The sequence below is a fragment of the Vigna radiata genome, chromosome 5 (genome assembly GCF_000741045.1).
Source record: "Vigna radiata var. radiata cultivar VC1973A chromosome 5, Vradiata_ver6, whole genome shotgun sequence".
NCBI classification, from domain to species: Eukaryota; Viridiplantae; Streptophyta; class Magnoliopsida; order Fabales; family Fabaceae; genus Vigna; species Vigna radiata.
Window position 1 is genome coordinate 28,984,668 of NC_028355.1, and position 14,441 is coordinate 28,999,108.

The 14,441-nt window shown below is 31.8% G+C and overlaps 2 protein-coding genes across 2 annotated transcripts; one reads left to right on the plus strand and one right to left on the minus strand.

Moving 5' to 3' along the window:
- Positions 1-612: 612 nt before the first annotated feature.
- LOC106759795 (nuclear transcription factor Y subunit C-2) lies at positions 613-3,557 on the plus strand. Its single transcript, XM_014643136.2, has 2 exons — positions 613-794; positions 2,239-3,557. The coding sequence occupies exon 2, from the start codon at positions 2,289-2,291 to the stop codon at positions 3,102-3,104; it is 816 nt and encodes a 271-aa protein (XP_014498622.1). The 5' UTR covers positions 613-794; positions 2,239-2,288; the 3' UTR covers positions 3,105-3,557.
- A 5,474-nt stretch (positions 3,558-9,031) lies between these two features.
- On the minus strand, positions 9,032-13,396 carry LOC106761414 (putative rRNA methylase YtqB). The gene is made up of 6 exons (XM_014644967.2): positions 13,118-13,396; positions 12,960-13,023; positions 11,745-11,937; positions 11,447-11,520; positions 10,358-10,513; positions 9,032-9,291 (listed from the first exon to the last, which is right to left on the minus strand). The coding sequence occupies exons 1-6, from the start codon at positions 13,344-13,346 to the stop codon at positions 9,168-9,170; spliced, it is 840 nt and encodes a 279-aa protein (XP_014500453.1). The 5' UTR covers positions 13,347-13,396; the 3' UTR covers positions 9,032-9,167.
- Positions 13,397-14,441: the final 1,045 nt, after the last annotated feature.

A 14,441-nucleotide genomic window follows, 5' to 3' on the forward strand; every position in this document is an offset into this window, starting at 1 on the left:
TGTTATAAGTTTTTATTATATTTTATTTTATAATAAACTATATAAAGTCTAGAAGTCTTATATAAATATAATAAAAAAATTTCGAAACTATGAGCACATTTCATACTCACTACTATATACATAGACCCGAAAATTTTTATTATTGGAACATTTTAGCCAACATACAATTTATTTCACATGTCAAAAAGATACACGCTCTAAATCTTCGTAAAAAATATTATTATTTTAAATGAGATATTTTATGAATTATTATTTTTTATAAATGAGACATTTTATAGAATTTCATTTTATCAAAGATTTCTTTTAATATTCACCAAATGGATAATAATAAACAAAAGGGTAAAAAAGTTCTCTCCCACTTATTTGCAATTCCCACAATGGCGCGTGCTTGAAATTCCAATAAAAAGCTTTACTTTTTCTGGTATTCCGAAACCACCCTTACGCGCATGCGCTGTCGACACCAGGAAACGTCGCAGTCGTTCTGAAAAAATGTGACGGCCACTACTTTTAGGCCACGTGTCTCTGAATACTCCCTTCGAATGTCAGAACTTTCAACACTCGCCACGTGTCGATACCAGATAGATCCTCCTAGAAGAGCACTTTCTTTCTCTCTCTCTAGAACCTCCACACACAAACTTTGATTTCAAATGCGCACTCTCTTCAACTTCACTGTCTACCTCCTTATATTGAAACCAAACCCCACTATTCTCTCTTTACCCTTACTTTCTCTCGCCTAGGGTTTTCTCCACCATTGACCCCTCAGTCCTACGCATAGCCTCGCCCAATTTTTACGGGTAAATTTCTCCCTTGATTCTCCTTGTTTTCCTTGTTCGTTTTTGTTATTAAGTGTTAGTTTTGTATCTCGGGCGTTTCAAATTCTTGTTTTGATTATCTGGGTTCGTTTGGATCGTTATGGAGCTGAGTTTAACTTTGTTGTGACTTTGATAGTCTTGTTTGAAAAAAAAAATTTTTAGACGAGTTTATTTATTTTCATTTATAGAAGTGCATGAATTTCTGGGTCTCAACTTTGCTGGGAATGAACGATTATTGCGATTACATTCTATGCATGCATATAGGGTTTACTGTTTTGCATGAATTTTGTGAGATGCGCAGTTTCGTGTTTTACTGGAGGGGTGGAAGGAAGGAAACTTGTTTGCTTTCAATTTTGGATTGATTATAGCATTTTGTTTTGAAAATCAACAATGACAGGGTCTAAAATACTGTGGGGAGGTAAAGAGTTAGCTATCTTTCTGAAATTTTGATGGTTCTGCAACAGAGCAGGCTTTTGCATCCTGCTTTTCGTTTCGCTTTCAGTTTTGTGAATTGGTGTGAAATGTAAAGCATCATAACGGGTATTTCTGGTCCTGCATGCATAATGATTCGTGCTCTCGCATACTAATGGAGTTTTCTTTGTCTTTACTTTTCATGATTAAAAATTATGAATTAAAAACACAATAATGACCTGTTATCACTTCGGTCTTCTTCGAATTTTCGGACTTGGATTCTCAATGCAATTTGAACTCCGTAGTTTTAATTTTGGTTTGCTCTTTCATGGGTCCAGTTTGTTGATTGATAACAAATGGTGGAGGCATTTATTATTAATATGTCTTCTAAGGTTGAATACTTGGATCTTTTCATGACTAATTTTGATCATCCATTTTTCTTGTGGGTTATGACTGCTGCCAAAATTTTGATCCTTTGTATGGCTTGCCAGATGTTAAAGATATAGCATAGATTTTGGCCTTAAATTCATCTTACCTGCTAAGTAACGGGAAGCTGTAGGTAGGCTATTTATTTGTATTATTGTGGTTGTTTCATAAGTTATGTGTTTACCAAGTACCCATGATCTTCATGTAAATGCTTACAAAGCTGATGATAGAGGTAAACTTGCTCATTATGATATGTCTTTATGTTGATCTCCATATTTTTAGACTTGACACCTGTCCTGCTACATTTTAGTGTTTGAAAGATTGGTCTTTTATTAACCATCATTAATCAATGATTTAGATAAAAAAATTTCTGACTTCGTGCTGCGCTTCTGTTTTCACTTAATGTTTATATGGTTTTGTGTAACTTTGTAAGTAGGAAAATATTGAATCAATAAGGATTTGATCTCAGACTATTTTCTGTATTCTTATATTAGCTACTGTTTGAATGACTTTTTTTGACCTCTATAAATCCTGTATCCATGCAATTTAGTATCATATGTTGAGATTTTCTGTTTTACTTTTATTATAGAACTATAGAGAGGACAGTTTGAAGGTAAAATCTTAAAGCAGCAAATCATCATGGATAAATCAGAGGGGACTCCGCAGCGGCAACAGCAGCAACAGCAGCAGCATGTGATGGGAGTTGCTGCAGGTGCTAACCAAATAACCTATTCTCACTACCAGACTGCTCCCGTGGTGGCTGCTGGCACACCTGCTGTAGCTGTTCCTTCCCCAACACAGGCTCCTGCTGCCTTCTCTAGTTCTGCTCACCAGCTTGCTTACCAGCAAGCTCAACATTTCCACCATCAACAACAGCAGCACCAACAACAGCAGCTGCAAATGTTCTGGTCTAATCAAATGCAAGAAATCGATCAAACCATTGACTTTAAAAATCACAGTCTTCCTCTTGCTCGAATTAAAAAGATAATGAAAGCTGATGAAGATGTCCGAATGATTTCAGCAGAAGCTCCAGTCATATTTGCAAAAGCATGTGAAATGTTCATATTAGAGTTGACATTACGTTCTTGGATTCACACAGAAGAGAACAAGAGGAGAACCTTACAAAAGAATGATATAGCAGCGGCTATTTCAAGAAACGATGTTTTTGATTTCTTGGTTGATATTATTCCAAGAGACGAGTTGAAAGAGGAAGGACTTGGAATAACCAAGGCCTCTATTCCATTAGTGGGTTCTCCTGCTGATATGCCCTATTACTATGTCCCTCCACAGCATCCTGTGGGACCTCCTGGGATGATCATGGGAAAGCCAGTTGATCAAGCAGCACTATATTCTACTCAGCAGCCTCGACCTACCATGGCTTTCATGCCATGGCCCCATACACAACCCCAGCCACAGCAACCACCCCAACAACAACAACAACAAACAGATTCATGATGATTATGTGCAATTCAATTAGGTTTGGGAAGTAGCATGCATCTTTTGATTACAAATTTACTTGATGCCTGCAGTAGTTTAGGGTTATGTATTGAAGAAAGCCACAGATTGTTTGAGGATTTTTGCACTCATTTGTGATTGTACGTGCTATCTTAACGATTGGTGTGATAGTTGATTTAGTTTGCAGCTGTCCATAACTAGTGAGCTTAGGGTCTTAATTAGGGAGTCAAATGCTAAAAAATAGTTTATTTGTAATGTTATAGCAGAGAGTAGGTCTAATTCAGTATTCCATTTCATTCCAATGGCTGAATTATATATGCTCATCTGCATTTTTCTTGTCACTTGTATTACGTGTGAAAAGACAAATGAGCGCGCCTCTAGTGCTTTAACCTTTGTTTGGATATGAAGTTTTACAATTTCTAATATATTCAACTACATCGTAGTCATCTTAAATTGTTTCTTTGTTCAAATATATAGTTTGGATAAGGTGATTTAGATTCAGTGAATTTTAATTTCTTTGTTTGGATAAGATAAATCTATTATTACCAAATTTAAGAGATTATCTAAATAACTGTTAAAAGTTAAAAATTTGTTGATATTGATAATATTTTTGTAATTAATTTTGATTGATGTTATGTTTTTAATAAAAAGGATTACATTAATTATTATTTTTTTAAATATGAGGATTAGATTAAGTTTACATTGAGAAAAAAAAGTATTGAATAACTCTTGTAAATATAAGAAATAAAAATGTAATTATGTTTTATATTTACAATTTTTTTTTTCAAATTTTATTAAACAATATCAATTTAAATTATGAAATGTCAAATCTAATCAGATTCAAGGAAGATGAAAAGTTAGGTTGATTCAATTCACGTGAGTTAAGTTAAATTGATTGAACTTCAGATTGAGTTAAGGTTGTATGGGTTTTAGTTTGAACCAAATAGGTTTAGCATTAGTGGATTTAAATTGGTTTCAACATAAGTTGAATTTAGTCTGGTCTCAAATCAAATTAGTTGATTAAGACCTAACTTAAGTTCATTGGTCACACTTAGGTCAAGTTGAGTCAATTTGAATTCAAGTCAAACCAAGTTAGTTTTGGTTCAAGTTGCACCAACTCATATTTAGTCAAGTAGGATAAGTGCATGTTCATTCAAGTCGAAATTGATCCGTATTCAAACAAGTTGGACTAGGTCTAGATTTAGACAAGTTAGTTCAAGTGAGTCTAGTCAATCCAAATTGGTCCAGATTGAGGTAGACCTAGGTCGAGACATGTCAAACGAAGTTTAAAATGTTTGATCATTTCCATTCAAATGCTAACTTAGAGCAAGTTTTAACATGTTAAAAAAATAAATTATATCCATTTATTTTTAAAATTTGATGACTAAATACCAAAGTTTGTGACATGAAAAATTTTAAATTTTACATCCAAATTTAAAATCTACTATATATTTAACTTTTTTTTTTCAAAGTTTATATTAGACATGTACATTAATAAATTATCTCAAACTACATCTTATCATCTCCCATCACATAAAAGTTTATTAAAATGTAATAAACTAAGCAAATAAACATAAGCATGGGGAACCAAACCATCCATAGGTAATAATTCATCATGAGTAACCATTTCAACAAGCCAACCCTCCTCTAAAACAACAATATAGTCAACATTTCTGATTAGACGAAGCCTACAAACAATTATTATCGTAGAGTGTCCAAACATAAGCAAATCCAGAACCTAATGAACAGGGCATAAAATGGAGTGGAGTTTTATGCACATCTAGAGTGAGCAATGTTCTTCTTCCTTAATTTAATATATCGTATTACACGTTTTGAAACACAATAATGTTCCCTAGATTGAGCAATCTAAAATATACTTATAGATTTGAAGATACATTACATATTGGATATTCTGGAAAATATGTTTGTGTTCTAAAATGATCAATCCAATATATCTCACCGGGTTTGGAAGTGCATTTCGGACTACTCAATTCGAAATGCATTCTTATAGTGATCAATCCAATATAAAGTGATGTACCTGTATTCAATCGGTGAAGAAGGTGTTGCGTATGGCCACACCTTTAAAAGATTCAATGGTGTGTGTTGCGAAGGGGTGTGTGTATGTTGCGAAGGTGTGTGTGTGTGTGTAAATAATAATTTTTTATAACTTTTTTTATACATCAATGACCAGATAGGAATAGGCTTAATGGTCTACCAACAGTTTGGAGGAATCAATGGAATTTTCTTTTATACCAGCATGGTCTGCCAGTAGTTTGGAGGAATCAATGGAATTTTCTTTTATACCAGCAATATTTTTGAACTAGCAGTTAAGTATATTGTTGTAATCATCACAGTAGTACACTTTGTTTAATGTCAGCATCCCAATTGGTGAATCAACGAAAGAATTCAGTTCTTTTCCAATTGATTTCAAGCAGTGGTGATAGTATCATTAAGTGTAACTTTGTAATGATAGTTTTAAGGGTAACCTCATACACATGGCCCGCTACAGTATTCACCCACAACACACTTCACCATATAACACAAACACAACACCATCTACACCAAATGCCAAAAATTAAAATAACAAAAAATATTCCATGCTATACATTTTAATGAAAAATCCTTTGTAAAAATCCTTTGTAATTATCATAAGTCAGGATGGGGCGAAGGATGGTAACACGAATTTGCCTTCATCTTTTAGAGATGACAATGTTGCAAAAAGGGACTTTGCAAAGAGGGATGGTCAGGGTGGGAAGCAAAAGCCTTGGAATAATGAAATGGAACCTTATGGTGATCGAAATCGTGAACAACTCAAAAGAGGCGATGGAGATAGAGTGAGAGCTGTTTGTGTCGGTCTGGTCGGTGTAGAGGTGTTGGGTCTATCGAGGAGGAGGTTCACGGGAGATAAAAACACCAATGAGATATGAGCCCAACCATATATGAGATTGACACCACTCTCTACCTAGAACCTTAAGGCAATGGGTTAATAGCTCTTTCATCTTATATAGTGCTCTACTTTCATTTCTATCCGATGTGGGACTTAGACTCACACTTGGATTCCTAACAAGAAGGAGACAGTTTGTCACTCAGAGACGGAGGGAGAGAAGCTTGACGTGAAGATGTAGGGAAGGATTGACAGGTCTTAGAAAAAGGAAAAATGTGTTACCAATGAGATGCATTGGTGTCATGAAGATAATGATTTTGATGATGCTACAAAGTGAAAAATATGAAGACCCCTGTATTAAGTTTTAAAAGCATATATGCATGATGATCAGCGAGGAAAAAGAACAAGAGTGTAGATGAAGACTGAACGACGTTAAACATGTTGAGCACTGGTCGAAAACAGCTCAAGACCGAACGTCACTCACAAACAGTTGAAGGCCGAACGGGGTTCGACAAGCAGTTAAAGACCGAACGGTCAAGAATACTGTTCATGGCCGAACACAACTAAAAGGCCGAACGATCACTATCAGTAAAAGACCGAACGATATGTATTAGTTGAAGGCTGGACAGTGTATAACAGTTCAAGGCCGAACGCAAGACGAACAAAGGCCGAACAATTGATGACCGAACGACCTCCAAGAATAGGTCTAGCAATTGATGACCGAACGAACGTAGAAGTTTAAGGTTTAAGGTTTTCTTAAACTTACGCACCTATATATAGAGGTATCAAAAACTAATGAAAACACTTTTGAGCCATAATATTTGCATTTGCATTTTTTAGAGAAGATTCTCTTGGTTTTTGGATTAAAACTCTTATTCTTATCAAGGATTAACATTTTTGTGACAATTCTTCACTTGACTTATCAATCTGCAAGATTGTGGCGTCCCCATCTCTGCCTTATTTTGCATTCTTCTTCGATTTGTTTTTGTTGTGCCTCTTGAGGATTCAAATTCAGAAAAGATTGTACTCTTTCTTGGACAAGATCGTATCATCATCTATGAAGACTCTTCATCCCTCTAATTTTGTTTCCTTATCCTTTACGTCGAAGCATTTAATTTCAAAGACACATCCTACCTATGAAGCCATAAACATCTAGAAGCAAGTTTACACTGTTGTCAACAAGTCATCTAAGTGTGTCATTTACTAAGTGAGTAATGAAGATTTGTTAGACGAACCAATACTAGAAGATTTACAAAGGAAGTGTTAGACAAATCATAAGGAAGTGATATATAAATGAAGAGTTAGAAAACAATGATCTCAAAAGAAGACTCAAATGTTACATTGAACACCTAAAAGATCGTTTTAATGAACAACATTAAATATTTCGATGCATGCATAACTCGATATCCACTCATTTAACTATAAACCTTGTAAGCAACCTTTCATAATTGTATAACCTAGAGAGACATTATACATGTGTGCTTAAACTCGTGAGGAGTTTATCAAATAGCCTAAAGAAGTTTGGATACTCATGTAAGAAAGAAGTGACAATGAAAATCACTTGTAAACATTTGTTTGTTCATTGAAACCTTTTACAATCACTCGGAAATTGGATAAAGTTCGTGAAAAGGTGGATAAGGAATGTAATGTAAAATTTGTATTTTGAATTGTATAATTCAAATTTATTTTATACTTTTTACATTCTAGAATGTACAATTTGAAATGTATTATAAAATTTATATTACAAAATATACTATTAGTAATGTATTACAAAATTTTTATTCTTTCAAAATATTAACTTTACATTATAGATTGTATAATTTAAAATACATATATATAATATCTTTTTGTTCCATATTATATAGTTAAGAAGATATATATATATATATATATATATATATATATATATATATATATATATATATATATATATATATATATATATATATATATATTGCACAATAAAAAAAACATCATTTTTATTTATTTCATTAGATATATAACTAGCATTTCAAATACTAGGAATGTTACGACAAAAGATAGGAGTACAAGTAGAGTTGGCAAAATGGATTAAAACTCATAAGTCAACTTGGCTCATCATAGGTTCGCATCGGATTAAGTAAAAAAAATTTACAAATTTTAGCACAGAAAAAAATGAACTCTGCTCACTAAAAACTCATCTCATTCAGATTGAATATGTGATGAGCTAAATCGGTTCACTAATCCGAACATAAAAACATATCTCACATAACTCTTAACTTAGCAACCTAACCCTAAACACAAACACCATTTCTTTTTATAAATATACAGGAAAACAAGTTCACATTCATAATGCACTTTATCCACCTTACATTTATCTCATTACATTTATCTCTCATTAATATGATTTTTTATGTTTAAAATGAGAAAAAAAATATTAAAATAAATTTAAACTTTTTGGATTTGGTTTACATATTAAAAAAACTATTATATTAAAAGAAAATATTTGTAATTTTTTAATTGAATCAACTTTATTTAACCCATCAATCTATTGATAGATAGGATCGACTCAAATTCTTTAAATTCACATAAATAAATCAAGTTAAAGTAACTAACTTATTATGAGTCAAACTGGTTAAATAACTTATTTTAACCGTTCTAAGTGCATGCAACAATGAACTAAAGATGAACCTGGGAAAAGAAAAAAGAAAAAATTGGACCTTGGCTCGACTCTAACAAAAGCCTCTCAAAGTTTATAACTTTTAATAAATTTCGGTCACTAATTAAAATTATTAAAATAATGTTTCTAACGTTCTCTCAATTTTATTTTTTTTTATATATACAGCGTTATAAACTAAAGAAACTATATATTAATAGCTTTGTTGATCTACGTGTAATCTCTTCTAAAAAATATTGAAACATTTTAAAAATAAGTTGTTCATTTTCTGAAAATGAAAGTACATAGTTAACAGTTATTAAAAACAAATTTAAATAATTTTTCTCAACAAAATAAACACAAATCCACGAGTCACATTATTTTCCATAACTGATTACTTTATTTGGATAATAAGTAAAAGATAAATTTCTAATTAGGAATATAAAAATATTAATTCAACCAGAAATAATTAGCATAATCATCATAGTACTTCCCATGGGGTGAATACAACTCAGAAACAAGAGCAGTATTAAATTAATTTGCATCATCTTCGGTACAAGAAAATTGGTATTGGACCAAATGGACGGTTTAACATCTGGAGCTTGCAGCAGATCCAATTCTCAACACACAATTTAGTAGCAAAAGATTCAACAGCTTCCAATTCTTCACTGGAAATAAACCATAAATATTAAATAATTAAACATATAGATGAACACTATTTTTTTTTTTCAAGATAATATGTCTTATGATTAGGGAAGTAATTGTAATATTTTAACTAATTCACACATTAAAAAAATTTGGTTAATTTAGTTAATAGCAATAAACTTGTCTCTATTTATAATACTTTTTCCTAAAATACCCTAAGAGTTTTGGGATTATCCATATGATTTTTTTAAACTTAATTACTTTGACCTTTATAATTAATTAAAGAGTAATAATAGTGGCTTATTCATCTGTTCACTTTTCATGAGAATGAGAAGCATGCAATTAACAGTATTCATTATTTTATACTAAAATAAGTAAGGGTATTTTGGTCAAAAATAATTATTATAGCACACAGTTTAGAACAAAGTCTACTAAAAAGGGACTGTAGTTTCAAGACAGTCGTATCATTAGAAATGAAAAGAGTAATTGCAATACTCAAGTCTTCACTGAAGCAAGTGAAGCTTCAAAAAGTCATAGATTATTCATAACATTGATGGAAAATCGAGAATTTGAATTTTCTGCTAAGGTTTTGGTGCTTTGGTGTTCTTCTTTTTCTGTGTCTTCAAATTACATTGGTGGATACTGATTTTGATGCTGACAACAGTGTATTTTAAAGGCTCAACAGAGAACCAGCATCAAAAGACCAAAAAAGAATCTGGACTTAAAATTAGCATATTTCAAAGATCTCTTATGCCTTGTTTACTTAAAGGGATTTGAAAGAGAGTGATTTAATGAATTTGAGAGGATTTGAAGATAATTTTTTGTTGTTGTTTATTTGAGTGGATTTGGGGATAAGTGAAAATGAATTTGGAAGTAAAGTTTGTGAGAATTAGTATATGATTTAATTTATGTGACAGATTAAAAAAATTTACTTCTAAATTTACTTTCACTTACTTCCAAATCCACTCAAATAAACAAACAAAAAACAATTATCTTCAAATCCTCTCAAATCCATTCAATTACTGTTCCACAAATCCTTTCAAGTGAACAAGACATTAATGACACAAGGTAAAGGGTCAGAAATATCACCGTCCACCAGGGTGCCCCACATACACCACTATGCTGATGAGACCACCTGGCATCAGAATTCTCTTGGCAGCTTCCAATGCCAGTGATGTTGTTTCTGATACTGTTATTATCTCTTTGTCACCTCCAGGAAGATAGCCCAAGTTGAATGCAACGAGCCTATGCAGAATATTAAGATAGATAAGCATGATTCATTGAACTGTATCCATAAGAAGCAACTCACCATGACATGTAGTTTTATAATAAGAAATACATTAATGCAATCATTTATTCAGGGTTGCAGCTAATATTCATTATCTTTAACTGACGGTTGCATCAAAATTTATGAAATCTACATTCAAAATTAGTTATCTTAGGCTATCTTATTATTTGAAAATAGTTTTGATAGTATACATCCAAAAATCTCATATGGTTAAGGAGTTTAAGTAAATGATAACTTTTGTTTACTTTCTTTCCTTAACTCTTTTGACAAATTTTAAAGACAAAACCGTGATGAAAAACATTAGGAATTTCAAACAAGACAATATTTTAAGGAAAAACTGTGCACTTGCGATTTTAGTGGACTTGAGACCAGAAGTCCTAAGTCTATAATCAAACCAGCTCTTGGTACCTGACTGTGCATATGGAATGACATGTTAATATATTGTTTTGAAATTTAGAGAAATTTCTCTTTAGTCTCATAAAAGATTCATGCAATGAGACCAAGTTGGAATAAAGACTGAAATTATAAATTCTTTTTTCAAGAAACCTATAAAAATAAAGAATGTAACAGATTTCATTTCAGTGAATATAATTAAATTACACCTCAATCCTATCTCCAACGTTATCAGTATTAATCAATCACAAAAGGTAATTATTTGAGTCCTTTTCTCACCTTTGCTTTCCACTTTTATTTCATATAAGTAAAGATTTAAAGGGAATGATGTTTTGCAAAGTTAGGAACTAAAGCAATAATTTTATAAACTCACAAGCCAAAGTGATGAACGGTTACAATTTCAAAGACGAGTTTACTGATGAAAATAACTACACCAGTTATTTATTGTCATAAGCTTCTGAACAAGGAGTAGGAATAGGGGATCATGAGACAAGTACCTAACTGATGCATTCCTTGGAACAACATTCTCCATTTTACTATGGCAGATATTGAAGAGCTTGACAAGTTTTCTCTGCATGTATTTTGATATTGTAGTTGGTGACATGAAAGTTCTTAATTGTTGTCAAATTAACTACACCAAAACTAAAAGGATCAAGGCCAGTTCAAATTCTCAGACTATAGCAGGATCTATCTATATTCCTATAACTTTTTTCAATGGCTACATAACATAGACTATTTTATGCAATATTTTTGGCAATTCAAAGTTGAAACTATTTGCTCATATATAGTGCTAACCTCATTAGAACTAAGTGACTTTTCCAACAAGAGGGAAGTGTTATTCAAAGCATCTTCTTGAATGTCTAATGCATATACATAACCGTCATGTGAATCATCAGCAACTAAATTAAGCATTGCTAAGGTGTCAAAACCATTGCCACAAGTAGCATCAATGACAGTGTCTCCTTTCTGGACAACCTGTTTCCACACCCTGGTAAGTATAAGAAATATACTTAGTTATTATCAAGGCTTTACTACCATAACAATTTATTATAGTGTACTAGGACAAGTTTCTCGAAAAGCATTTCTGAGGAAAAAATGAAATCAGTTTCTCCATTAACTAAAATTTACTTCTGCATAATGTATATAATTTTTCTAATATAATAATTCTAAATTTTATTATTAACGTAAGCATAAGCTAAATTTAGTTGATCTACAAGTTCATTTCATTTTTACCTTATTTTTATATTTTAGAAGTGTCTACGAAGAAGTTTGTCCAAACATAGCATATATATATATATGAGAATAATAACAAGAGCAAAATATATGTCGTAAACTTTAAATAAAAGGGTGCCAAATAGTCTTCTGTAACAAGCATAAAACATGTTCACTTTTAACTTATTCTTTTAGAAGCATGGAAACTGAAATAAATATGTAAGAGAAGCTCCCCAATTTATCTGACAAAGAATCAGAGAATTTTGCCACAAATTATTAGGATTTAGGGGTTCCCAAAAAAATTAATAGCTTAGCCTCTGTCTTGGTGAAACAAATGCAGCATGAGATTAATTCTAAGTGTAACATCCATGTAAATAATATATCATATGCAATGTAATTTTCTAGTATCGTAATCATAAAATATATGCCCATGCGTACCTTAGAAAAACTGTCTCTTTTACTATAGGAGGCAACAAATAAAGTTGACAAAACAGTTCTAAATTAGAATATCAGCATACATGAGAGAAAAACAGAATTTTGAAATTTTAATCTGTCATTTTATAAGACGAAACAATAGCAACTCAAAATTGAAAAGTTAAAGGCCGCAAACATGAGAGTACGTTTTTGTAGAGAATGAAGTAGAAGATTCATTCACTGAGGTATTAAGAACACAAATCCTGCAGAAAAACTAAGTAATCCCTCAAATACTAAGCTAAAAATGGAAAAAGCAAGCAGAAATCTTGGAAACAGAAGTATTTCAATTTTCAGAACATAATATGATAAACCAGTTGTACATACATGTGAGCAATGTCGGTTGCCCTCTTCTTCCCAAAGAGATAACTCACCAAGGCATCCTCCAAACCTGAAAAAAAGGTAGGGGCATTTCAACATTCGTAATAGATTATGCACACGGGCTCACGCTACTGCCACAAGACAACATTATCTAGGCTGAGTACCTGAAAAGGGAGAATCTTTCGGGCAGGAAGAAGATTGGAGGTCACTGGCAACTGAGAAAAACCCATTTTTCTTATTAGGTTCCCCACAGTAGAAACTAAGATTTTTTTTGGAACTGTTGCATAGGGTGTTCTTGAGTATCAGAGGAGGAACCAAAAACAAGGTTATTCCGGAAGAACATGACAGGGTGCTGTGAGAGGCTAAAGAAAAGAACCAACGCCTGAGAGACATGTGCTCATCCCAATACTACAACATCCTGGGGTTGAAAATGGCATATACAAAGGTGTTTTGTTGCGTACGGCTTAATTAAATTTTGAAAGAAATGATAAATTTAGGTATTTTTAATTAAAATTTTATTGATTAATTTGTTTATTAATTGGTTGATGTGGTTATTATATTGTTTTCTTATTTTTTTTATTTGTTATTTTATAATTTTTGTCTATTTTTTTAATAACTTTGTCTAAATATTAAGATTTATATTAGTTTCAATCTTCATGTCTAACTAACTATTTGGCGATGATCAATTATGATTAATGGATCTGATAAGTGAAAAACTTTAACATGTGCTAGAAATGTGTTAAAGATGTAGTAGATTTGGGAAGGTAGAGAATGTTCCGCGCTTAACCTAACTTGCTCAGTGCATGGTCATTGAACGTCCAAACAGGGCTCATTGGGTATCTTACATTTAGTGTCTCATCCTTCCACCCTTCTTGAATCCTTCAAGCCATGCTCCTGTAATAGGTCCATTAGTTGAACTATACTCATCACTAAGTTTCTTTATATAAATATCTCACTAAGTTTTGTTTTGAGTTTTTCTATTGTTGTATAGGATAATGTAATATCTTCTAAATAATCTAATATTTTACAGATATATTTGATTGTTGTAGAGATATAAAAATATTTAAGAAGATCTTTGCTAAATTTAATAAGATTTGATAAATATTATCTTTTAATATTTACTCGTATAGTTCAATAAGGTAATTATTTAAAAATATCAAATAACACATCTAAAAAAATATTTTCTTCTAAATTATCTTTCATCATAAACATTTGCCAATTATCAAAATTCTTTTTCTAGAAAAAATAGAGAAAACTACAAGGTCTAATTTTTGTTTCCCTCTTCCCTCTTCTTGGCTTAGCCAAATTTATTCACTTTTTTATGTTTTTCTTAACTTCTTCATACAATGCTTGGCTTAACTACTTGTGGTTTTGATTATTTTTTATTTTTGTATTTCTCTTTAAGGTGTCATGAAACTTTGATCAATTTATTTCCAAACTTTCTTGAGCTCAACTTAGCTACATTTGTATTAACACACCTCAAACTTT

Bases quoted from the DNA above. Each gene is read 5' to 3' on its own strand.
- LOC106761414 (XM_014644967.2), bottom strand. From the start codon at position 13,346: ATGTCTCTCAGGCGTTGGTTCTTTTCTTTAGCCTCTCACAGCACCCTG. The intron at 11,521-11,744 runs GTTAGCACTATA...AAATACATGCAG, and splicing joins AGTCACTTAGTTCTAATGAG to AGAAAACTTGTCAAGCTCTT. The intron at 9,292-10,357 runs GTGATATTTCTG...GTTTATTTCCAG, and splicing joins GTGGGGCACCCTGGTGGACG to TGAAGAATTGGAAGCTGTTG.
- LOC106759795 (XM_014643136.2), top strand. From the start codon at position 2,289: ATGGATAAATCAGAGGGGACTCCGCAGCGGCAACAGCAGCAACAGCAG.